The 26616-nt window shown below is 46.8% G+C and overlaps 1 protein-coding gene across 7 annotated transcripts in view; it reads right to left on the reverse strand.

The window, feature by feature from the left end:
* CEP164 (centrosomal protein 164) overlaps window positions 1-11695 on the reverse strand; it is a 37301-nt gene extending 25606 nt beyond the window's left edge. For 3 of the 7 annotated variants that reach the window (XM_053367556.1, XM_053367553.1, XM_053367557.1), the window contains exons 1-10: window positions 11580-11695; window positions 11121-11232; window positions 10833-10944; window positions 9572-9785; window positions 6564-8120; window positions 4313-4465; window positions 4071-4178; window positions 3276-3353; window positions 2179-2253; window positions 1151-1252 (exon numbers count right to left, since the gene is read on the reverse strand). In XM_053367556.1, coding sequence (XP_053223531.1) covers window positions 1151-1252; window positions 2179-2253; window positions 3276-3353; window positions 4071-4178; window positions 4313-4465; window positions 6564-8120; window positions 9572-9785; window positions 10833-10944; window positions 11121-11208 — 2487 coding nt within the window. In that variant the 5' untranslated portion in view covers window positions 11209-11232; window positions 11580-11695. The remainder of the gene's footprint in view (window positions 1-1150; window positions 1253-2178; window positions 2254-3275; window positions 3354-4070; window positions 4179-4312; window positions 4466-6563; window positions 8121-9571; window positions 9786-10832; window positions 10945-11120; window positions 11233-11579) is intronic. The other 4 variants (XM_053367554.1, XM_053367558.1, XM_053367559.1 and 1 more) reach the window with 4 other exon arrangements.
* Window positions 11696-26616: the final 14921 nt, after the last annotated feature.

The raw sequence follows: 26616 nt of genomic DNA on the forward strand, positions 1-26616 counted from the left end.
CTGTGCATCTATCGCTGTGTGAATTCTGCTGATAGAGTGTGCACCAGCCTAAGAATGTGGCAAGCTATTTCTGAGGCTTCGTGTCGCTAATTGCTGATACTGTGTGTCTACGGGAGATCGATGGATCGTCCGGCAGCCGGCTTGGGGGCTATGATGGACTTTGTCTCCCTGGCAGTATCCCAACAATTTCCCCCAAAGTCACACCCACCTGCTGCCATATATGGGGAGCTAAAAATGTGGCTGCAAAGACAACAGCAGAAGTACTCTTCTGGTGACTCTTGGCAAGCAAGGTTGCGGCAAGCCACCGCTAGTATTGGTTGTGCATGATCAGCAACTCCACGGCACAGCCAATCCCTGTGGGGTATGCTCTAAACGCTGAGCAGCTGAGTGGCATGTATAGGACACCTCAATCCTTCACTCCTGTTCTATCCTAGAACCATGAGCTCCTGCAATCCAAGTTTCAACCACCAGCTTATGGGAATAGGCACATCTTATGTCTGTGTGGCCTCCTCACCAGCAGTTCTCTGCATACCTGAAAATGACCTGCTGGATGAGCAGAGGTATATAGCAGGACTTCTGAGACAGGCTCACAACTTTGGGGTGGCTGGGAGCACTGCCAGTTAAAAGTGGACATTTGTTCCAGCTTAAACCTCTACGCGGGACGCGGGTGGCGCTGTGGGTAAAAGCCTCAGCGCCTAGGGCTTGCCAATCGAAAGGTCGACGGTTCGAATCCCCGCGGCGGGGTGCGCTCCCATTGTTCGGTCCCGGCGCCTGCCAACCTAGCTGTTCGAAAGCACTCCCGGGTGCAAGTAGATAAATAGGGACCACTTACTAGCGGGAAGGTAAACGGCGTTTCCGTGTGTGGCTCTGGCTCGCCAGAGCAGCAATGTCACGCTGGCCACGTGACCCGGAAGTGTCTCCGGACAGCGCTGGCCCCGGCCTCTTGAGTGAGATGGGCACACAACCCTAGAGTCTGTCAAGACTGGCCCGTACGGGCAGGGGTACCTTTACCTTTACCTTTAAACCTCTATGAGACCTGCCCCTTTGCTTCATACATTACTTTGCACTCTCCTAGCAAGTCAGCTGTAGGAGCAAACTCCAAGACAACATGTTCGAAGAGGAGCCCATGCAGCTCCACAATGCCACTTACCTGTTCCTTCCAAGTGCTTTCAACCATGGCTCTGCTCACTGCAAACTTTGGAGTTCCCAGGACTGGAGGCAACACATCCATGATGTTTTCAAAGCTTGGGCTCTGGGAACCAAAGCCCCCAAGAAACAAAGGGGTAAGGAGAGATTAGCATTCCAAGAGGATTCCTTGCTTCAGCTCTCAAAGGTAGTTTTGAATATGGTGCTGAGGACCCTCAGGCTGATAGCCTTGGGGGTCCCGAGCACTCAGGCTGAGGCTACCTTCTCTGGGGCAGCTCACGACCAAGGCCTCTGTGACAAACATGACACCTTGTCTCAAATGAACACTGGACCAATACACAGCGCAGGACTTGTGACCTGATCCTCTGAATTGAACAGGGTGGTGTGTAAGAGGGGTGATCTGTGACTGGGGGAGCAGATAGTGACTCATCTTAATCTACTTAAATATGTCAGAACAGAGCTGGGCATAGGGACCTTGGAGGTTACCAATGCCTCCTTGAGGAATGGGGTGGTTCTGACTGCTCTGAAGATGGCAGCAGTGAGGCTTCTGTTGAAGAAATCTGGTTTAGATATCTTAGCCTGAGATGAGCTATCAGCCAGTCTTGAATGTGCCATTCTTGGGGGGAAATGGCATGAAGACCGGTCAACTCCAAGCAGTGCTGTTGATATTCACTGTCTGGATCAGACCTAGTTTGGGGGTGGAGATGGTAGAAGTCATTTACCCAGACAACCAAGGCTAACGAACTTGGGGTGTGGGTGGGGTGGGAGAGTGTGCGACCCCATTAGTTATTCTAGACCCTCTTCTAGGCTTTGGACCTGAAGCCAGCAATGATATTGATACTGGGTACAAAGCAAGGTGCAATGGTACTTGGAATTTCATCCACACAAAAACAGACCAGGAGAGTTGGTAAGAAAGTCCTTAAAAGGGCCAGCCCAAGAGTTATGTGCTCACCAAGAACTCCCTTGTTTTTTCAAAGAAGTTTCTATTTCTTCTTCCTACTCTCTTACTACCCATGTTACTGGCAGACTCACCACAACGCTATGCGGCTCAGGGTCCAAGTGGTCAGAAACCTGCCATTCCTTCATTGGATTGCTGCCTTCAGAAACCTTCAAAAGCAAAGGGACACACACCCATCATCAGCTTTGCACACTCTGACTGACTGGAAAGCAAACTAAAAAAAGTGAGGAGTGACTGACCCACAGCATTGTAAGGTGAATGCCTTGAATATTTTAACCCACAAAAATACACAAACCACCAATGCAGCAGCGAAAGTATCTGAGATATCAAATTGCTCCTCAAACCCTGCCAGATTTCTCCTAGGGGAATTTCTCTCTTGGTCATCCAACATCACATCCATGGCATTTGGGGCTGATGTGTTTACTATACCCCAAATGCTGCTCCTCTTTTAAAGATGATCTGAGGATTGGCTTTTATTGGGAAGCAGGCACTTTAAGCCCCCAATACCAGGAAACTATCCAAAAAGCAGGGTGGATAAAAATCAATGATTAAAAATAAATAAATAAATAAATAAATGGATTTTTAAAATTTAAATCAGATTTATAAAATAAAATGCTTTTGGAGGAAAAATCTTTCTACAGATAGTTTTCTATTTAAGTTACATTATAGTCCAAAGGCTATTCATTAGGAAATAAGGAATTGTTTTAAGTTTTTAATGTGTGCTAAAACTCAGTCTAAGGTTTTCGTTTTTTTAAAAAATGATTTAATCACATCAGCTAACAAACATGGATACATATGCTATAATATTTTTGATTTAGTTAAATAAATTGTTTAAATTGTTATTAAGGAAATAATTATTTTTCTCCTTTCAATAAAGTACAGCAGAAAAGTTGTCCAAATATAAACAGTTAACTTATTAAACCTCACAATAATTTCATAATTATCTGTCAATGTATTTCTAATAGTATAACCAAATCAGTAATTTCTGATATAACTGTAAAAACTACTCTGAAAATTTATTATTCCAAAAATGAAATCTTCATCTCGCTGTAAATACTAATATTATACCAGCAAGAATGAGTCTTTCTGTACAAAAAATGATTTAAATCAAGTCTTACTGACTAGTGATTTAAATCAATTTGATTTAAATCAAATCCACCCAAGTACATACCTCATTGTCAAAGCTGGCACCAAGGGCACTAACATCCATATGCAGGTTCTTGAGAAGCCCACCTGTCCCACGAGGACTCTGGACATGCAACAAGGAGCAGAGAAATGTTCAGCTGTGCATCCAAAGCCATACTTGAAGAACTGACACTGGGGACAAAGAAGGCAACAAGAGAGGGTTCCCAATCTGCTCCCTCACCCTAACCACAAGCAATGTAGTGTAGGGATCTTTGGGGGAACCAGGGCTAGAAGAACTAGAGTGTGGATTTGGATTTATATGCGCAAATTGACCCCTTCTCAAGGCTGGTGAGCGTACAGGTACATGGGCATAATGAAGCCAGAGTCTGATTACTGTATCAAGAGTTGCGCCCTTCTGCGAAGAATTTAAAACTGCAAGAATCACCACTTATACAAAGACCTATCTGTCCTGCTGCGCGTTCCACTTAGAAGCATGCAGTAAAATAGGCACTTCCCCAACTCTTGTGTTTCTTTCTGTGCAGGGAAGCCAGGAGACTTGAAATGGACAAGCATCATAGTTGAGTGGCGGATAATCTTCTTTGCATGAGGACTCGGGTTCAATCCCCAATGGCATTTCCAGTGGGGTACGGAACATGCCCCATTTGAAACCCTGGAGAGCTGCAAGTGATCAGTGAGGGGAGTACTGAGATAGATGATCTGACTTGGTATAAAGGCAGCTTTGTATGTTCCAATGTGTCCACCATTTATCAGATAAGAAAGGAATACGCACAGCCCTCCATCCCCATCTCATAGAGCAACTCTGTTTATCAAGCACTACTACCTCATTGCTGCAATCTTCCTTTTCTGCCCCATTAGGAGTCAGCTGGTTTAAGGATGCTTCCTCTTCTTCGTCCACAGATTGAAAGAGACTTTTCTTGCAATTGCCAAGCTTTAAGAGACGAAAACATGCATACATCAGAAGGACATTAAGTAGATAATGCAAAGCAAAAGAGGCAAAAAGCCACACAAACAACTTTGCATGTTCATAAGCACACCCACATGAGCCAGATTTTAGTTGTTTACCATTGTATGTGCTGGTGCCTTCGGTTCCACGGCACTTCTCCCATTTGTATTGTGTAAGTTGCAGGGTGCACTGACTGGAGCATCCACAAACCCACGTAATGGAGCAAGGCTCCCCAGGGGAGACTGGACTGGGGCTAGTATAGGTCCTGGAGACTGGAAGATTTCAGGGAGGGGGAAGACACAGTAACAAGGTAAGCAGAAGCTGTCTATGAGTATGCTAAAAGTTCAACAGCAGTCTGACATGGCTTCTTACATGCTCTTTCTCTACCTCAATAACAGAACTGCTTTCCTGGATCACAACAGACTGAAGTCTGAAGTGTCAGCATGAGCTGATCTCATTTTGGAGAGGGGACAACAACGCAAGCACACAAGTGTGTGGCTTGCGTTAGCAGTGTTTCTCAAACCTGGGTCTCCAGCTGTTGTTGGACTACAATTCCCATCATCCCTGGCTAGCAAGACCAGTGACCATGGATGATGGGAGCTGCAGTCTGACAACAACTGGAGACCCAGGTTCTGTGTTAAGGTCTAAAAAACAAAACAAAAACCTTCACCTGTCTGAAAAAACTGCAGTAAAGTTGTCCCTTGAAATAAGATGAGAATGAAACCCAATGGTCAAATCAGGTGGATTCACTCAATTGTCAAAAGCTCTTTCAGGAACTAATAAGCAATGCAACAGGGAGGCATCTATCTTCATTTCCACATTAAAATGACTTATGCCCAAGCAACACAGCCCGACTGTGCAGCATCTATTTATCTGCAGCATGTAAAGGGATTGTCTACAAGCTTACAGGAATCAGCAGTTGGCAAATGCTACAGATACCTTAAAAGGCTACATATACTACCAGAGCCACTAGTTACGCCACCTGCAGAAGATGGCACCCTTGGCCACCACAAGATATTCAGTTCACTTCTGAAAGAACTGAAACAAAATGGCTAACCTTTCCACTTATTTATTCTGTAAGTTTATACCAGGCAGACAACTAAAAACACAGGAACATCTTTTTATTGAGATTAGTAATTCATCCTGTATTATGGTCAATCCCAGAGTAGAGTGCAACGTTAAAATACATGACACAAAACAAAGCAGAATAATCTGAAAAAAATCAAACCACAACAACAGTAAATCAAATTTACATCACAGCACTATGAGAGCGACAAAAAACCAAACAAACTTCTGAGAAAGATGCATAAAGTCCACCAATCAACTCTGTGAGGGGAGAAAGTTGCAGACCAGCCTGTGCTGCCTACCAATGCCATGCATGTGCTGGGAAACTATAGGCACATGACTTCTTTCTGCCTATATGCTCCAATGGGACTCGACTGGAGGAAGTCCCACTACAAAAAGGGCCTGTCTTCATCAATACAGGTTGGCTCCCCCAGAGGTGTTCAAATAAACACATTAGTTAGATAACACACTGGCCTTGTGGTGCATGAATGCAACTGGGTAGCCACAAGATTGTTTTCAGGTGCTCCTCAGACACAATGACTAGGAATTATGTGGGAAACCCAAGGATGGGAAAAGGTGCAACCTTAAGACACCAGAGGAGATCTGGGTAAGCAGACTAATAATTCCTTGCAATTCTACTCAACAACTGTCACACAAAAGCCATTAACCATTCCTCCCCCCATCCTAAACTTCCCATCAGATTTTATGAGAGACTATTATTAAGGATTGTACTCAATGAAGTAGCACTAATGAGAATGTTCTGGCAGCAAAATGATTTCTCCTTGAGCAACAAAACCTTTGCAGGCTCTCTCCCTTCTGCTGTTCCCCAAAGCTGTTTTGGGAGTTCCCCACAACACTTCACAGCAGATTTGGGAATGGGGGAGAAGAGGAGTGACCCCCTCCCTGACAATTCAGTGAATTTATGTTGTTGAAAACTGCCCTAAATAAATTGTCTGCCTCCCTGGGCTCCTTTGAGAGGAACAGCAGGATAATATAAACAAATATTAATTTTCTCAACTTTTTCAGTTATTATTCTTTTATAAGTGGGATAGGCTTATCTCTTTATCCACAGTCTCCCAAGGACTGGCAAGATGAGCAACAATTGAGTGTCAGTATTGGGTCAATACCAGGGAATGCTGTCTGATAATCTTTCCTTTCACCTTGCAGCGGCCTCCGTCTCAGCCTAACAACCTTGCAGTGTTGATGGAATGACTAAAGGGAGTGGGGGCTCCATATGCAGCATCCTCAGCTCCACAGAAGAGCAGAGATACTATAAAATAAACACGTATAATCTAAACTGCCTACCTCTTCACCTCCATCTCCTCCTGGTGAAAGCTCAGGCCAGCTGTCTTTCTTTGCCAATGTTCTGCTCTGCACTTGCTCTCCTTCTGCCTGCCTATTTTGAATGAAGAACACCTGACCCTCGACTGGACTCTGGAGTACCCCTGCCTTAAAGACTGCAGCTCCTGGCCTAGGCCTCGTCTCTGCTTCCGCAGCCGCTTCCTGAGGGATGTAAAGCTCCATGTTCAGGCCAGTGACAAACTCTTCAGAGCCACTTTGCTGTTGCTTGAGTGGTTCAGGTACAGCCAGCTCTGCTCCTCTGGACCTCTTCACCATATGGACCATATGCCGATAAAACTTCTGATCCTCTGTGTAGCACTCGCTTTCCGAACGCTCATTAGGGATGCTCTGCGGTTGGGTATGGGAAGCTTCCAGGAAAGTTCTTTTGGCAACAGCCAGAAGGCCCATGGGGCGGTCAGATCCATGAGTGCTCTGTAGGTCCCAGGAGAAGTTGTCAACTTCTCCCAAGATCTCAGAATCAAGATGGTCAGCCAAGCTGCTTGTCACGCTGCCGCCAGCGCTGCCGCCACCACCAGAGTGCAGCCGCTCACCATGTCTCCTTTCACCCCTGAGCTGAACTGACAAACCTGCAGCAGCCAGCAGAGGACTAGCGTCCCCACCTGTTCCAGTCCCTACTCCCAGCCCAAAGGCAGAAGTCTGCTGCTGGGTGCCCCCTCTTCCACTCATGCTGAGCTCTGTGGCATGGCACTGCTCTTGGAATTTCCTTCCCTTTCTGCTCTCCTTCACTTTAGAGAAAGGCCTCGGGTCGTCCTGCAAAGAATGGATGTCACCTTCTTCCATGATGTTGGGCTCGTATGTCTCACCAGCCAACACAAGGGAAACAGCAGCAGGAGGAAACCGCTGAATTTCCCTTTCAATTGTATGCAAGAATCCTCTATCCCGTCCAATGCAGCTGAAAGGCCCCATCACCCGCTCTCCAGGTGAAGAATCAGGTGACTGGCAGAGGCCACCTTCCTCCATGTAACTATTCTCTTGGTCCTTGCCTAGATTTTCACCCTCGAAGAACAGGGTTCTCACCTTCGGTGTCTCCAGGGCCAGCACAGTCCCATCATCAGTGGGTTCCTTCAGTGCTTGGAAAAGTGGCACAGCAATCTTGGAGCCATCTAAATCAGGTTCTGAATCTGAAAAAACGCAAGCAGCTGTACTTCTGATTTCTGCTGTCACATCTTGGCATGACTGATCTGGTTTGCTAGAAGATGAAGCTCTTCCAAGAATCTTCTCCACGTCTGCCAGGATCTGGCGAGTCCGTGGGGTTGACTTGGCTGGCAGAATAGGTTGTAGCTTACTAGGGACAGGACCCGAGTGCAGCCGGGGTGGGTCACTTGGATCAGGAGACATCCCTGAAGCCTTTCCTTTGCGGTTCTTCAGGAAGAGTTCATTCCTTGTCATGAAGCTGCCCTGCTGGTCCAGCTCAGGACTTGCGTGGCCTGATGACAGGACAGGGGATGACACTCTATAAAAGGATGTTGAAGGAAGAATCCCCGGCTCTGACTGCGTCTCCTAAGCAGATAAAGGCCATTAAGCAGACTTACAGATTGGTATAATTTGTACAGGTGCCGGTCTTTTTCCCTAGGACAGAGTGTCCCAAGGAAGACAAGTTACATGTAGGAATACCCATGGTAGAATTCCCAATAATATGACTCTTTCTGCATATCCTCCCCCTGCACTTCTGCTGCCCCACATGTGGTTGGTCTTCAGAGATCTTCACAGAAACCAGCTGTTCTTACTGACAGCCTAGTTGTTTCCAACCTGGACTCCCCAATCAGCTGCAATGGCAAACCAGGATGGGGTGGAGATCACCACATGCAACTGCTACAGTGTGAATTATGGGAGAAAACATGCTGTAGTCAAATGTGACTTAACCCCTGAATGTCTGGCAGAAAACACACAAAAATACGGATAGGATCCTAAGTAAGTCTTGGCTAGCAGCTTTCTGATAGCCATCTTCACTGAGCTGCACAAGGACAGAAACTTAAGAAAAAAGTGCCCTGTTGAGCCCTGAGCTCAAAAACAATTTATATGCTCAGCTATGTTTGAAAAGGTGCAGACAAAACAAGCCATGTTTTGATTAGGGTGGGTGGCAGTGCTACCTTAGCAGCTGCCTTGCAGCTGGCCTTGACTACTGACCCACACCTCCTGTGCTGAACTAGTGCCAGAAGTCTAGATGAAACTCAGCTTGCAGAGGGGGGGTTGCATAGGCCTAAAACAGATAGATTAAAAGACCTCCCAAACTATCCTTGTACATTTGATCTCTATGCTGACCTCTCTATCAGTTTAGACTGATATGTCTTAGGCTGCATCCTCCTCCCAACTTCCATCTCTTTCTCACAACCTCAAGATGAGAGGTCATCTTGGAAATGTCCTCTGAAAACAAAGGAGTAAGCATAGCTACCTTTGCCCTCTCTAGATTGGATAGTTAGCTTAGAACAAGAAGCATTTTGATCCAAGTTATGTACCTCCTATAAGACACAGCTTTGTTATTTTCTTACTTTAGAAGTAACTCCCTGTGTGTGATTGCAACAGGTAAAGTCTACTCTCTAGCCAAATTCACAAGCCACACTCTGCACAGCAATAGTCCAAGCAACTAGTACCCAGGTTCAAATCTTCATTCAGCCAAGAAGCTCACTGTGTGACCTTGGGACAGTTAATTTATCTCAGCCTAATCTACCATGTGGGGCTGCAGCAAGGGTAAAGGGAAGGCAGAGGTTGTGCGTACACCATCTTGAGCTCCTTTAAGGAAGAGTGGAATAAAATTAATAATAATGACACTTAAAGACTAAATCCCTCTCGTGCTGAAATAAGGTGGCCCTCTTTTAACTTGGACAGGCACCAATTACAGAGAAAAGATACAGGGGTGGGAGAGAAGCAGGAACAGCAGGAAACATGCAAGAAGTCTGCATTTCCTCTAACACCCAGTTCCATCCGGCCCTGTATCCAACTAAGGTACTCACAACTGGATGTTTCAGCAGGTCTTTCTCTTTTTTCTCTTTCTTCTCTTTCTTCTCCTTTTTCTTCTTCTTCTCTTTCTTCTTGAGACCTCCCTGATCCAGGAGCTTCTCCCTCTCCTGGATCACAAGCTGTCGGTAGCGCTCATCACATGGATGTTCCCACGTTGACTGACCATTGGCAAAGTTGAAGTAATAGATGTCCCCTGTGATATCTTGGCTGAAGATGGACATGGAATCTAAGCAGCCGCATATACATGCATACATGTGTGTGCACGCATACATATACACAGGCTCAAGAATATCCTTGCCTTCCTAATCTGAAGGGACTTCCAAGGTCCCCCAAACCCACTAATAGTTTGGAAGCGGCCCTTCCTATGTGAGAGGCAAGTGAAATGGTAAGAAAAGCTAGATGTGAACAGTTGCCTTTGAGCCTCCCAGTGTAATGGTTATTCTTCCCAAGGAAGAATATGTGATGTGATTACACTTTCCCCCACAATTATCAGGAAGGTATAAAGCAGCTAGTACAGTGTTTGGAAGGATTATGCTCTAGAAATGTAGCCAGAAAACAGATTTGTTGGAAAGGGTGCTCATGGCTTAGGGTAATCAGTACAGCCCATATTGGAGAAATTTGAGCATCATCCCTTCCCAACACCTACCTGAGCCACCACCCAGATGCACATGATAGAAACATATCACAACTGTAGAAACTCAGCTTTGATTCCCAGTTAGCCTGTGTGTAGTCTGAGTGAAATCGAGTCTACACAAAGCAGAACAACTAAACAGAATGGTACTCTGTACTTCAAACAGCAGGGAGGGGTGATTGTTGTTTTTCAGATTGTCCCCTCACATAAAGTCTCACTGTTATATATAAAAAAAGACCTACCAAAGGAAGGAAACAGGCTAAGTTTTAATCTTGCTCTGTGGTGCACACACACTATTTGCACATACACTATTTTTTTACACTCACAGATTGTGGGCTTTGGGGGTCTTTATGCCACAGAGATACAGATGAACATAAACAAAAATGACACCCTCCTCCCATGTTCTGCCACCTCATTCTGCAACATACACAGGCTGGGCCTTAATTCCACTGCTGAAATAAATATTGCTCCTCACCATTCCAAGCCTAACATTAGCTTGGATCAAGTCACACCTGCTTTAGCAGGCTCTGTGGAGTGTGAGATGAGCCAGCCAAGATGCAGCAGCGGGGGGTGGGGAGAGAGCAGCATAGGGATGGATGGCTCAACGGGCATCTCTGCCTTACCAAGGTTTCCATTCAGCAGGCAAAGGGGCCACAATGCCTTCTCGGGCCAGCCACATCAGCTCTGGCTCGACCTCCGGGTCGATCCCAATCACTCGAGCAAACTCATTGATTTCTGCAGAAGAGAAAAGAAGCATCAGGCCGGCCAGGCTGACAGCTGTCCTCAGGAGCTACCTAGGCCCACCCTCCTCCATCACCACCTGCAGGTGCGTCATGCTGCTCCTGTCTGGAGCCACAGGGCCCTCTCCAGGTGCTCTGGGCCCCCCTGAGGGGAAGACTGCTGGCGCTCACCTTGCTCGCTGGGGATGTAGGTTTCATCGTAGTCCTCTTCCAGAATGAGCTGGTCGCCGATCCGTATTGCAGGCCCAGCCATGGCCATCCCCGGAGCGGAGTCTGCTTACACCTGCAAGGCACCACCCGGGAAGGAAGGAGGACACCGTCTGCCAGCGCAAGGAAGGCGGGCAAGCGGGCCACCCTCCCACCGAGCCCACTAGTCAAGGAGGGGCCCTGCTTCCCGCCTTAGCAAGGCACCGGGGCCGCTCCCGCCTGCCCACCCTCATCCTCATCCTCGCTGCCTGCTTAGGGGCCCTCATGGCCGGGCTGCCCAGGAACGAAAAGCAGGCAGAGGCGAGCTCCTTCGCCCGCGCCGCGGACGGAGAGGAGCCGCCTACGAGAGCGGCCCTGCAGCGCCTTCCCCGCCCCGCGAAGCGCCCTCCGCCCGCCGGCCCCCGCCGCGTATCCCCTCCTCACCCCGCTCCGGTGCGGGGCCTCAGCGCGAACGCCGGGCCCAGGCAACCAGGCGCGCGGCTCTGCGGTTGCCATGGCTACCCAAGGCAGTTGCACCGCGCCGGCCCGGCCGGATTCACTTCCGGCATCCAACCTTGGCAACAAGGCCGCCCGGCGCTCCATTGGCCGAAAAGGAGCATGGGAAGGGCCGCCGATCCCTGCAGGGCCTTGTGGGAGTTGTAGTCTCTGGGACCAGCAAAGCGACGCCGCGAGACGTCAGAGAGAGAGAGAGAGAGAGAGAGAGAGAGAGAGAGAGAGATGGAGAAAAGCTGCTCCTCCACCACGGAGGGAGATCTGATTCAGGGCTAATTAGGTGCCTCTTCTTCCGAGCTGATTCAAGGTTTGTAGTAATTGCAGCTGCGGCCTACCCGGCTAATTAGCTTCAGCCGCGAGATCGCAAGAGGCACCTATTACTTTTGCTTGATACAGAGACTTGTGGCACAGCAGCAGCAGCAGCAGCAGCGCCGGGTCGTAATTAAAAACAAACCCTAAGGCTAATTAGGCTCATTAGCCCGCCCCCTCATTAGAGTGCCTAATGAGACCCGCCCCATTTCTATTTTAAGCACCTGCAGTCTGGTTCCATCCCGATTCAAAGTGAAGCCCATCCCTTTGGTACACGCCCGGTTTGTCGTAAAATATTCCACGCTCCTGAAACCTATTATTATTATTATTATTATTATTATTATTATTATTATTATTAATTTATACCCCGCTCATCTGGCTGGGTTTCCCCAGCCACTCTGGGCGGCTTCCAACAAAAGATTAAAAATACATTAAAACATCGGTCATTAGAAACTTCCCTAAACAGCGGCTCTCAAAGGGTGTGGCAGGAGAGGATGGCTCCTCTCTCTTCTATTCTCACCCCTATTCCTTGTTTCTCTCCTCACCCTGCCTACTCTCTACTTCCCAGAGGTGCCAACTTGAATAAAATATTGCGGGGGGCCCAGGTAAGCCCCTGCATAAGCGATCACATGGCACTGTGCACACATTCCACTTGAATGGCAGTGCCCATCAACTTGGAGGGGGTGGTCCAGCTCCTTTAAATATTTTATTGGGGAGCCGAAGCCCCCTTGGCCCCTAGGAATTGGCTCATATGCTACTTCCCTTCTGTTCCCCCTGGATCTTCTCTTCCCTCACCCTCTGAGTCCCTATAACTTAGGTCCAGGGCTGGGCAGTCAGTAGCCCTCAAGATGTGATGGGTCTCTGACTTCCAGCATGGGTGATGGTGATGGCAGCTGTGGTTGGACCAACACTTGGACAAGGGTCACAGGCTACCCCCATCACCATAGTGAAGGCAAAGCGTGTGCAGTTGGATTGACTGCAAATTCTTCCCCTGCCTACCACATGCTGCTTTCATTTCTCCCTTCCTCTGCTGTCTCACGGTATGTTGCTGGCCTCTCATTTCTCTTTGCAAAATGCCCTACACAGAGACGGTGCTACATAAATAAAAAGAGGAGGGTTGGATGGAGTTAGGCTGAGGTGAGCATTCAGAATCACTCTGCATACACCTTGGGGTGTAAGTGTTGGGTGTCTTGGGCTCTGCCGCACACTCTGGCAGTGGAACCGCTGATGAACAAATGCTCTGCCTGAGTGCAGAAGGCAGCTGCTACTCTCTTCTCCACAGATGGCTCCTTTTTACCTCCTTCTCTCATTCGTTCAGACTTTCTGAGGGCCTTCTGGCGGTTCCCTCACTGCGAGAAGCAAAGCTACAGGGAACCAGGCAGAGGGCCTTCTCGGTAGTGGCACCCACCCTGTGGAATGCCCTCCTATCAGATTTCAAAGAGATAAACAACTACCTGAGATTTAGAAGACATCTGAAGGCAGCCCTGTTTAGGGAAGCTTTTAATGTGTGACATTTTAATGTATTTTTAATCTTTGTTGGAAGCCGCCCAGAGTGCCTAGGGAAACCCAGACAGATGGGTGGGGTACAAATAATAAATTATTATTATTATTTCTCTCTGACCTTCAACTCTCAGAATCCTCTCAGACTTACAACAGTCCCTGAGGGCCAAAGAGAGCACCCCACAAAGAGATACAGTGCACAAGGTTGCAGAAGCTCATAATATATGAGTCACAAACATGCAGGCTATGGATTTGGCAAAGGGGGGCACGGTTTTAATATAAGAGGACAATGAACACCTTAGAATCGCTTATTTCTTATTATTTATTTATTTTAAAATTGTATACCGTCCTATACCAACAGGTCTCAGGGCAGTTCACAGGATAAAATCACGATATAAAACCACACAATACATAATCAAAACAAAGACAAGAACATCTGGCATCTGTCACGTGGCTTATACTTATCAAATGCACCTGTGGAAAAGAAGCTTTCAGCTGAAATACACGCCATTTGTGGAATCAGGTACCGTATTTTTCGCCCTATAAGACGCACTTTCCCCCCTCCAAAAATGAAGGGAAAATGTGTGTGCGTCTTATGGGGCGAATGCAGGTTCCTTGGCTTCAGCGATAGCAACGCGAAGCCTCCGAAGCCTGAGCTCCGGAGGCTTTGCGTTGCTTCCGCTGAAGCCAGGAGAGTCTGCTCTTTGAGGCTGGCGGTGGGGGAAAGCAGCGCCTCCTCCATCGCCAGCCCCACAGGATGGGGGGCAGCGGGAAGGCGTCGCGCACTCTCCGACCCGGCTTTGAGGCTGGCGGTGGGGAAAGCAGCGCTTCCCCCATGGCCAGCCCCAGAGGATGGGGGGGCAGCGGGAAGGCGCACGATGCCTTCCGGCTACTCTCCGACCCGGCTTTGAGGCTGGCGGTGGGGAAAGCAGCGCTTCCCCCATCGCCAGCCCCAGAGATTGGGGGGCAGCGGGAAGGCGAGCAACGCCTTCCCGCTACTCTCCAACCCTCCTGTGGGCTTTTGCGGGAGATGGGGGAATTCCCCCACCTCCTGCAAAAGCAGGCAAAAGCTGCGCACTCTTTAAAGGGGCTCCCTGGCTTCTGCTGGCTTTTCTAGGAGGTGGGGGAATTCCCCCACCTCGTAGAAAAGCCCATAGGAGCCGCGCACCCTTTGAAGAGCGTGCCGCTCTTGGGGGCTTTTCCCCGAGGAGGGAGAAGGGACTGACTGGCCGAGTCCGTCCCTTCTCCCTCCTGTGGGCTTTTGCGGGAGGTGGGGGAATTCCGCCACCTCCCGCAAAAGCACGGAGAAGGTCTTGGAGTAGCGCACAGGCTGCGTGCAGCCTGTCCGCTGCTCCTAGAGCTGCGGGGGGGGGGGGGGAATCATATTTTTTTCCTTGATTTCCCCCTCTGAAAACTAGGTGCGTCCTATGGGCCGGTGCGTCCAATAGGGCGAAAAATACGGTATTTTCTTGTGCTATTTTGGGATGTAACATTTCATCGGTTGCTCTAAACCTGTTGGGAAGAGGCTGCAGTTATACTATTATGCCACCAAATGGCAGCAGTGAGTAAACAGAAGCTGTAGTTATACTTGATTTCTCACTCTTATTTTCTCAGACTTAAGTTTTCCCCACCTATCCCCAACAATTTGCATTTCATTAAAGCTTCCTCATGAATTCTCACCAGCATTTTAATGCATATATATTCTAATATACACATTTTATATGCAGTTTTCCCAGGGCTGTTTTGTAAGAACCTTCACCCTAATATAATGCAATTTAATATGTTATTTTCACTGATGAGTACATTTTAATCCACACTTCCCCTTAATATGCACACTTTTGTCTGTCTGTTTTGGTTAGAGAGAACTGCAGATTTCAGAGGGTGGCTGGGTTTCAGTTCCCATATAGTTTCTGCAGTGCTTCTTTTCTAGAAAAATAGGTGCCAGTACTCACCATGAAGTTGTTACAGTAAGTGGCACACTTTTTAACAACAAAAAAGAGGTGCTGGTACTGTGTACCCTTGAGTACCACCTGAAAAAAAGCACTGAGTTTCCAGAAGTGCAAGTGAGATAGGTTCACATTAAAATGGGAACTAAACCAAATCTCTCCCCCATCCTTACCACTGAGAAGTCATGTGCTGCAGAGTCATGGCTTCTTCACATCTGTTGAAATACTCATGCCAGAAGAATCCCATCTGGAGGATATAGTTTTGCTGGTACTAAGGAGAATTTGAGAAAGGGATGTAATCACCTATGTATGTGTTTGAATTCCTGGTGAGTGGAATGGTGATGGCCACATCAAGCTGATTGCGCCCATCTTCACCCAGCATAACCTCCGCCATTTCCCCCTGCTTGCCCCCCCCCAAACCAGCGGCAGAGCAAGCCGATCGGGTGCCTGGGGCGTCGCGTGTGCCCTGTGCCCAGGGCAGGGCAAACCGCCCATGGGGCGGGGCCAGGTGGGGCAGGACGCTCTGTGGGGCCTCTGAAGAATCTGCCTGCCTCCTTCCACTCAGCCGCCCTACAGCTGAGGAGGAGACAGTGGGTGGACTGTTTAGGGCAGCGCAGAGCCTGCGGGTGCCCAAGCCACCATGTCACTCCCAGGAGAGACACATGGCTCGGGCATGTTGCATGCCCCCCGGGTGACTGCCACCCAGCATTTTGTCACCCCCTCAGTGGTGACACCTGGGGCTGCCTGTCCCCACCCCCCTTCCTCTGCCCCTGCCCCCAACCACTTTAATTGTGCTTGCACCCCTCATCCACCATCTTTCTCTGCTCCAAAAACATACCTTGGCATTGATGGCAGATATGGGAACTGAAACCCAGCCACCCTTTGAAATCTACAGTTCTCCCTAACCAAAACAGACAGACGAAAGTGTGTATATTAGGGCAAAATGTGCATTAAAAAGCATTCATCAGTGAAAATAACATACTGAATTGCAGGTGGGCATTCCCAGTCCCCAGCAGAATCCCTAATGTGAATCTGACACTCCCAGCACCCTCTATGGCCTCTTTCCTCTCAATGAATCAGTAATGATGCAGTTGGAAGCAGCAGAAGGCAGGGACAAGGTAGTGAGGAAGCAGTGATGATGGATGCACCTGGTCAGAGGAGGCGGCTATGGTGACAGGTGCATGAATATTCAACAGGAGAGTATTCAACAGAGAAGCATTTGAGTGGTTGACAGTAGAGGCGGCTGCTCCATTAAGGCAAACATGGCATTGTGCCAACAACCCCAGGCAGCTCCCACTTGCCTGGTTTTGTTCTTACAACCAACCCAGGGGCTGACACTGCCTATCAGCTTCCCCATTCTTATTGTGAGTGTAGACTTCAGCAGAAAGGAGGGTGGGTACAAAACTAGAATTAGTTGTCTCTGCCTCTCACCATGCACAAACAATGGGCACCAGCTGGCACTGGTGTTTGATGAAACACCAGTGTTTGATTGCTCAAATGAGCACCCATTCCCCGCTGTCATTTATGCATTGCTCATCACCACCCTAGGCTGCCAAGGGCTTCTTCCTAGAGTGCATGTGCTTTAAAGCTATACACCTGTTTTTTATTTGAAGTTTACACCTACAAGTGTGAATGTGACAAAAGAGGTGTTTGAAAACATGTTTCTCAAAATAAAATGCGATGCCATTCATGCAATCAACACTTAAAAAAAAAAGTTAATTGCAGGCAAAGTGGTGGGGCTTGTGGTTCTGATCCAGATTCCCCACCCCTTCACCAGTGAAAGCAATTCACACAGTGCAGTGGTGGCATCACACCTAATTTGGCTCATGTTCCCGACACACAAGCTCTCCAGAGGGATATTCATGTGGTTTCTTGACTCTCATTCAACATAACAACTTCTAAAGTGCAATGAGTGCTGAGTAGTCATTAAAATATTTCACTGATGGGAGTAAGTTTATTGATGAAACCAGCTGGATCTCCCTGCTTAAGTCTACTGCCGTTTCCTCTTTCTGCAGGGTTGGCTTTCCAGAAGTTATTGGTCAACTCTCCTCATCCCCAGCTAGCATAATCAGTAGACAAGGATGATGGGTGTTGTAGTCCAGCAATATCTAGAGGGCCGCAGTGGGTCAACCGCACTGGTTCTATTGAATCACCTGTGGTTCATTAAAAAGAAAGAGTCCAGCATGGCAGGGCGGGGAGAGATACTGGACTGAGCGTATGAGGATTGGAGATGTCTTTTAAAGGTGCCTGTACAAAAAGATTTTAAGGAAACTGGTCATCACTCACAAGGCCACAGTAGAAAGAAAGTTCTTTCCTCCAAAAACACAGTGAATATTGATGTCAAATATTGGCCAATTGGACAGTATTGGACAGTATTTGAAACTAACCAGGCAACAACCTGCAAGATTTGACCATAGTTGTCTGTTGACATGCAATGGTGTTTAGTATCTGATATATTCAGTGACTTGAGTTGGCATTCAATTTCTGATATATTTGATGGCATGCAATATATTTAATAACTAATGGTGGAAAGTTTGTGGAGAGTTCTTATATGGGTGATTTTGTAATCTTGCTTGGAAGAGGAAGAACAATTTTGTAAGCTTACTTTATCTTATACGATGATGACAATGATATTGGCCTCTAATGTAATAATAATAATAATAATAATAATAATAATAATAATAATAATAGTATTTATACCCTGTCCACCTGGCTGGGTTTCCCCAGCCACTCTGGATGGCTTACAGCATATATAAAACATAGTAAAATGTCAAATGTTAAAAACTTCCTGATACAGGGCTGCCTTCAGATGTCTTCTAAAGGTTATGTAGTCATTTATCTCCTTGGCATCTGAAGGGAGGCGTTCCACAGGGAAGGTACCACTACCAAGAAGGCCTTTTGCCTGGTTCCCTGTAACTTTGCTTCTTGCAGTGAGGGAACCAACAGAAGACTCTTGGAGGAGGACCTCAGTGATGGGGGTGGAGACGCTTCTTCAGGTATGCTGGGCCGAGGCTATTTGGGGCTTTAAAGGTCAGCATCAACACTTTGAATTGTGCTTGAAAATGTACTGGGAGCCAGTGCAGATCCTTTAGGACTGGTGTTAAATGGTTCTGGCGGCCACTCCCAGTCACCTGTCTAGCTGCCGCATTCTGGATTAGTTGAAGTTTCTGAGTCACCTTCAAAGGTAGCCCCACGTAGAATGCAGTAGGCCAAGCGGGAGATAACTAGAGCATGCACCACTCTGGCGAGATGGTCTGCAGTTAGGTAGGGTCTCAGCCAGAGTACTAGATGGAGCTGGTAGACAGCTGCCCTAGACACAATGTCACATTGAGTTAAATTCACTAAGTGGTATATTTGTTCCACTGCTGAAATATTTTGCACCAGTGGAATATACCGTATTGGCCCGAATATAAGCCTCACTCTTTCTCCAAATTCCGGCTGTGAAAAGTTAAAGTGTGGCGTAAATTTGCAACCTTACAAAAATTGGCTTTTACAATATTGCTGCTGAAACAGTAAAATGGAATGGGTGTGAGTGCCTGCGGAGTTTTAAGGAAATGGCTTATATTTGGGTATTGTCTTTTTTTCTCCCCCCCCCCCCGAATTTTAAAGGCGCAGTTTATACTCAGGTGTGGCTTATATTCAGGCCAGTATGGTAGTTGTGCAAGAGAATGCATAAGCAAATTGCTGCTAACTTTGTCCATGAGTTTCAACTACTAGGGCAACTGTTGCATTGGATTTCTGTGTTGCTCATCATTAAAACTCCCCCAAGCATGAGATCCCTTAATAGCCAACAGAGAATGCTGAATTCAATCCAGTGATGATGATGGTGGGAACAAGACAGCATTTCCACTACAAAAAAGGATAATCCTGAGTCAACTTAAGTATTTTGTTTAAATGTTTTCCTCCTAGTTCCAGAGGGTTAAAGGTTCCATCTCTAAGTGCAGAGAATCCAAAACCTAATGTAGCAGCTGCATTTACTGCTCTGACAGTTAATACTTTTGACAGGAAAAAGGCCATCTGGGTTTAAATACACGCAGAACGTTTTCAGGCGGAATTGAAGAGAAAGATTTCATGTAGCGGCCTACGTTTGTGTAAAACCACACGGAAAAATACAAGAAAGCCAGGGCTTCAGTCCACCAGGGGACGCCGTTATGAATGAACTATTAAAGCAACACAATTTAAAATAACCCAAGCATTTTGTTCGGAGAACTCAGTTGATCCAACCGGCAAAATGGTTATTAACAATGATAAGCACTGGTCAGGAGAACTGGATGGGGGAACTGAAGCCGGCTATCCCCAAGGAAAACATAGGGGATGTTATTTCTATCCTGGCAAAAGAAGAAGAAGAAGAAAAGAACCGTTTTTAAAAAGACTAAACGGAAGCAACTCTTGTTGAAAACTATTGTGGATTATAACATTTTCTCAAAGCATATGTTAGGCTTAAAACAAGCAGAAGACCAGTAAATTGTAAACCCAGTGGCAGATGGCATGGGGGGGGGGCTGCGGCACTTACCTGACCTCCCAACACCTGAGTCTCTGCTGTACCATGACATAAAAGCATGGGAAATATGTCGCTTGACGAGTTTTCCTTGCATTCGAAGCCCACCTAGTTGCTTCAGCAAAGGTTAATAGGCCAAGTGACCTTCAATTTTTTGGCTGCTTTTCTTGCCCCTAAGCTGTCCATATGCAATCGCCTTTCCTCCCCCTTCATCTTCAAAGTGAACTTAGAATGGTATGTGCCAACTCATCAGTCGACCTCTGTTCAAAGATGTCTCCTTTACAAGCCTTTGTGGGCAGCCCTTCAGATACCAGGCCTCCTTGCTTTTCCTTTTATTGTGAGGCCAGCTCCAGATAAGATTACATCCCCCCCCTTCAGATATATGTATCCATGTGCATTATAAATATATATTGTGCTTTATTGTTCTTCAAAGAGATTTGGAAGACAAGATCTAAGCTCTTGCACAGGAAAAGTCATGAACTGCAGGAACAAAGGAGCTCTGTGCCTCATAAATGAAAGGCATTAAAAGAGAAAGGTTTGATCTTTTTTCAGTTTGCAGTCCTCTCATAAACTCCCACGCTGAAGGTTGATGTTGAATCTTAGGGGTTACAATATGTTCATAGCTGTCAATTTACAGATTTGAAAATAAGGGACCAGCAGCCAAAATAAGGGACCTGCAGCCTCACCTGTTCCAGGCGCTCCAGTCTTCCTGTCCTCCTGCAGTCTGGTCAAACTCATGCTGGGTAGCTTCGAGAACACTGTCCAACCAACTTTGTAACCAGACGTTCAACTGAATAGAATCTGAATCGCATGCACCACAAGGCCTATGCAGCCTCAACTTAAGATGGCTCCCCGGCCTGGCTTTCCACTGCAAAGTTTGCAGCAGCACGTGCAACAAAATGGTGTCCAGCATTCAAAACCCCCCTCAGCTTGCATTAACTAGCCACACACAAGGCATGCAAGCTCCACCCCCCGTCATTCTTAGACTTCTTATTGGGTGAACAACACAGCCAAGCAACACAGTTAGAGCCTCCCTCCTCCCTGGCCGGCAGGGAGGGAGGGAGAGGAGCTGCTTCCTTTGAAATTTAAGGGACATCATTTAAGGGACATTCATCAATAAGGGACAGCAGCGGGACATGGCGCTGGAATAAGGGACTGTCCCTTCAAATAAGGGACACTTGACAGCTATGAACATGTTGGGTTTCCCGAAGGGAAAAGCATGCTTGAATCTGGAGAACATGTATTTCCAAAAGTATGATCGAGACTCTTTGAGTTTTCAGTACAATATTACTATTGTTTATTCAATTATTGTCCTGGCATTCCTCCCAAAGGAGCCCAGCGAAACAAACACATCAATACAAATACATTTTTTTTAAATTAAAAGCTGTTAAAAACATTCGTCCAGTGATTGCCTGTTGTCAGGATCTGTCTGCTCTGCAGCAGTGGGACAGTCCAACCCAAATTAAATTGTTTTAAGTGCCATTGATGTCTTTTAATTGGTAAAGAAGCATTAATATGCACACTTGTGTATTCCCCTTTTTATTTTGTTGGTGGGTGGACACTTTTGAGTATTAGTGACAGCATTTAGCATTGTTGCTGAAGCTGTGACAAATCCCCAATAGCGAACGATGAGTGACAAAGGGTTAAGCAGAGGTCTTCAAGTACCCAGCATGCAAGGGGACCACTGTGATGTATTTCAGTATTTCACTTGCAGTTTTGAAATGCAAGGAAGTCACAGATCGGCAAGTAACAAAATCCAATTCCTTACAACCATATGAAGCCATTTCCATCTCTGCTTGCCATCCCTTTGTTGCTCAGCCAACCTATAATGTCCCACAGAGTGTGCCCCAAGCGTGATAGCCTTCAGTGGGCTAATTTTTCTAAGTGGTAAGCTGATATTTCTGCATAAAAAGAACATCTGCAGGGGAACCGCCATTAAGTGTTGGTGAATTATGGTTCCAGCTTATGCACCACTTGAGTGCTACAATCACCTTAATGTTTTCCCCTCTTTCCTTTCTTAATGAAGTTTTGACTAATTGCTTCCGTATGATTGGCACCCCAGGAGACTGACAGCAAAGCAGTAAACCTTTTGGCATCATATTTTACTTTTAAAAAACAAACAAATTAGAGAGTGGCAGCTGCTCGTGGAGAGGGTGGGAGGAGTAGGTGAAAAGGGTTAGCGGGTGAGGGTTAGAGAAAACTACTTTTTATTTCTTTGGTAGATTTACAAAAAAGCAAAACACACACCAATATATAAATTTCAGAAAGCAGCAAGACTGGATGTGGCTGCACAAAGCAGTGTTCCCCCTTTCTACTCCCCCTTTCTTTCTGCCCAGGTTGGCTCTGCACTCAGAGCCAGTGTGACACACAGGGCTGGACTTTGGTGCCACAGCCTCTCTTCTTCCTTGCTTGCTCTCCAGCTGCTACGAGCTATGCAAGGAGGAGGCCGGCAGCGGAGGCCATGGGATGCTGTCTTGCAGCCACCACTGATGCTCAGAACAAGCACCTGCTCTTCCTCCTCTCTGAGCTCGGCATTGGCAGGGGAAATAGGGACATTGCAAGATCAAATCAGAAACCAGGATGGCTTTCGTAATTCTGGGGCTGTCCCTGGAAAAGTGGGACATTTGGAGGGTATGGTTACCTGGACCAAGCTTTCTGCCTGCAATCCAAACATCTCTCCTGTTGATTGTGGCCATGTGCAAGGAAACACTGCAGCTTTTAGGTCATCAGCAGCCTGATATCCTTACACTGTCCCATTGGTACAAGGTGCCAGATTAATGGATCTGTAACCTGTGGCATTGTGCTGGAACAGTCATTGGTACAATCAGCCCACAAGGTACTATAATTGCTGAAGTAGGGAAAGCAGGCCTTGAAACTGTATAAGATCTGGGACATAATTAATGTCATAACAGCCACTAGGATAAAGGAACCAGCAAGTGAAAAAGGGAGGTTTTTTCCCACCACAAAAAACTTGATTTAAAAAAAACCTTTTCTGGGGAAGGGGGATATTACTCAGAAGAGCTTAGCTGCCATCTAGTGGAATATCTATGCAATATAATGATGTTCAATGTAGGCTATTTTAACAGACATTAAATGAACAAAACTCTAACCTGCTGGCCGGGATCTCTCCTCCTCCTCCTCCTCCTCCTCTTCTTTTGAATTTTATTTATAAATTTCAAAAAAATCACAAATTTAATACCAAACACATACTTGCAATTAATATTCAATTACCATTTGACTTCTCCTCTACGGTTTTCCCATAATTTCTAATATTGCTGCATATTAGGGCATATTGTATGCCCTGTACTTTCTGTTTATTACGAAATATATACTTTACCGCTGTTTTTCATTCAAACCCTACTTGTGTTTTTACATGTTTACAATGACTCTTTAAATATTCTACAAAAAGTTTCCAGTCCTCCTTAAAACCTGCCTCTTCTTGGTCTCTAATTTTCAGTTAGATTTTCCAATTCGGCATATTCTGTCAATTTAACTGCCACTCTTCTTTTGTAGGTATAGCCTTGTCTCCCTATTTTTGTGCATATAATACCCTCACTGCCGTCGTTCATGCTGGCCAGGATCCCATCTTGGTGCCGATCATAGCGGAGCCCTCAGAGTTTTCAAACTGCAAGTGTAACTGTTATGATGGCTGTGGGTGTTTGATGGTTTTCCCTTGTCAAAACTTACAGGTTGAGGCCAGATGGCCAGTTTCACCAGCTGCCTTGACTCAAAGGAGAGAAATTCTGAAACCATAGTAAATAATGATTTAGAGGACATACGTAAAGGTAAAGGGACCCCGACCATTAGGTCCAGTCGTGACCGACTCTGGGGTTGCGGCGCTCATCTCACTTTATTGGCCGAGGGAGCCAGCGTACAGCTTCCGGGTCATGTGGCCAGCATGACTAAGCCGCTTCTGGCGAACCAGAGCAGTGCACAGAAATGCCATTTACCTTCCTGCCGGAGCGGTACCTATTTATCTACTTGCACTTTGATGTACTTTCGAACTGCTAGGTTGGCAGGAACAGGGACCAAGCAACAGGAGCTCACCCCGTCGTGGGGATTCGAACCGCCGGCCTTCTGATCGGCAAGTCCTAGGCTCTGTGGTTTAACCCACAGCACCACCCGCGTCCCAGAGAACATACATAGTGACATGCTAATTATGGTAATAATTCTAATTAAACTCATCCCTAGTTGCTGCATGCTAGGTCCTGCTGAAAAAGCAAGCCTCACCTAGGATTCTTCATGGTGTCTTGAAATTCCTTTGAAGTGTGTTATATGATTCTTTTAACTGTCTGCCGATGGAGCTACTTAAATAAAGCAATATTGTCATCTGGTGGCAGTTAGAGAAATAGATACTACTGTATAGATAATGCCAGTAAAGCAGACATAGGAAACCTGTGGCCCTTCAGATGATGTCAATAGTCAGGGATGATTATACCCAGGAACAGCTTTGACTGGACCAGGTAAGGATAGATGATGGGTCTGAAATCCTCGGGGAGTTAGGGATTTCCCCTGCACGCAAAGGCAGGCTCCAGTGGATTGAGCAGATGGAACCAATAGTGAGTCCAGTGGTCAAGAAGGCTGTTTCTGCACATGCTGTAGAGCAGACATGTTCAACTGGTTGACCGCGATCAACAAGTACACCCCCAGGTGATTTTGATCGATCGCTGGATCCTTATCGATCGCGGGATGAAAAGAACTGGGAAATGAATGTCTCTGTCCCCCCTACCCCCTCTCTCTGTCCCTCTGTTGCATTCAGTGGGTGGTGTTTGGCAATTGGGAATATGATGATTGGCTTTAGCGCCATGTGTGTTTGTTAGCGGTGGAGTTCTAGGTGAGCGATTTATGTCATTCCCCCTTAAAAAAAGCTCAGCAACTCTGGTCAACACTTCCCCCACAAAAGCTCAACAACCCTCTTGAGTAGATCAGTTTCTTTTATACTGGGAGTAGACTGTAGTCTCTTGGGAGTTGGACATGCCTGCTGTAGAGGAAAGTAGGCTTGTCAACCTGGGAAGGTAGCCCATCTAGATTCCAGAAGAAGGAAAACCCTGATTCTAAACCACTGCCTTGTGGGACATCTTCGGGAGAAGTAAAGGCTTAGGCGTAAACTCTACACAAATTCAGAGTGGAGGCCCTAAGGCAGTTGAATGATGCCTTGTACGCCCCCTTGCAGCAACTCCTACAGCTAAGCTGGTGCCAAAAGCATTGCTCTGCTTTACTTCGGACCACATCAGTGAGGCTGAGAGATGGGTCTTGTCCTCTGGACAGTCCAGGACCTCCAGACGCACTGCCCAGGCTTGCGTCCTGGGGAGGCCACTTTGGTGCTGCTAATGCAGCAGTTGGACTTCACCTGCACTCTCAAGGTGCACTCCATTGTCTTTCAAGACAGGCAGATGTGGACAACAGCAACTCACCATTATTGCTTTATACTTGAATGACTCTAATACATGTGTATACAGCTTTAAATGCAAAAGGACCAGAGCATCACACAGACATCACCTGCTGCCCTTTTGCCAAAGGCACCTGCACATAAAAGGCTGTTTGCAGCTAGTTGAGGGTTAAGGTGAGTGTCACACCTGCAAGCTAGCAGGCAGTTGGATGACAACATGTCTGCTCAGTCAACATTTTTCCTCTCCTGCAGTTCTGGAAAAGCCTGTTACTTATCTACTTACTAATTTAAGAGATTTCTATCCCACCTTTCAACCCTGTTAGGACCCTCAAGGTGGCTTGCAGTACCGTTTCAAAACAAAAATATCCCAACACAATTCTGAAATGTTACAAATACATAACAGGCTGAATAAATAAAAGAGTAGCACAGATGGCAGTTCAGAAAGTTATTGCAGTGCTTCAACTTCAGCTTGAAAGGAAAATTATCTCAGTGGTAGAGCATCTGCTTTGCTTGGGGGGGGGTCACAGCTCCTACCCCAGGCATGTCTAAGTTGGGTGGGGAGAGACTTCTCCCTAAAACCCTGCAGAGGTGCTGTCAGTCATTGTAGACAATACTGTGGCAGGAAGACCAATTGTCTCACTCAGTATAAGGTGGATCCCTACGTTGCAGGTGATGACATTGGCTGGGATCCACTTCATCACCTACACACCTTCACCCCCCCCAACAGGCAGACTGGCCCACAAAGGGTTGGCGCTACAAGGCTGAGGAGTCATGGAAATGCACCAGGAGTAAGCAGCCAGGGACTCATTGCTCTTACCAGTGCTTTTTTTCTGGGGGATTGCAGGGGTACACATACCCCTAAACATTTTGTGAATCGAAGTTTGGCCGCAGTATTTCAATATGAGTAGGATAATGAAAGTACCCCTAAACATTTTTTTAAAGAAAAAACACTGTCTCTTACAGAGCACCAGTGGCATAGCGTGGGTTGCCAGGGCCCGGGGCAAGGCAAACATTGTGCCCCACAAAGCATTAAAAAGTGTACAGTATTGCGGGCGGCCCGTCAGGGTCCCGACTTGTGTTCAGGGCCAGTATAGCTTCCTCACCCCCATCCTCACAGAGTTTTGGCAAATCCTGACATGATGATGATGATGCAGTTTTGCAACCTAAAAAAATAATAATCTTTGTGAATTTTGGAGATAAGGTGAAATAATTTCCATATATATAATATTTGCTCCGACATGTCATCACATTATTGCTCTTGTGTGCATGTGCAACTGGCAGCTGGTGCTCCCTGTCAGCCTCTACACACACACACACGGAGGGAAG

The sequence above is a fragment of the Podarcis raffonei genome, chromosome 15, assembly GCF_027172205.1.
Source record: "Podarcis raffonei isolate rPodRaf1 chromosome 15, rPodRaf1.pri, whole genome shotgun sequence".
Taxonomy (NCBI): domain Eukaryota; kingdom Metazoa; phylum Chordata; class Lepidosauria; order Squamata; family Lacertidae; genus Podarcis; species Podarcis raffonei.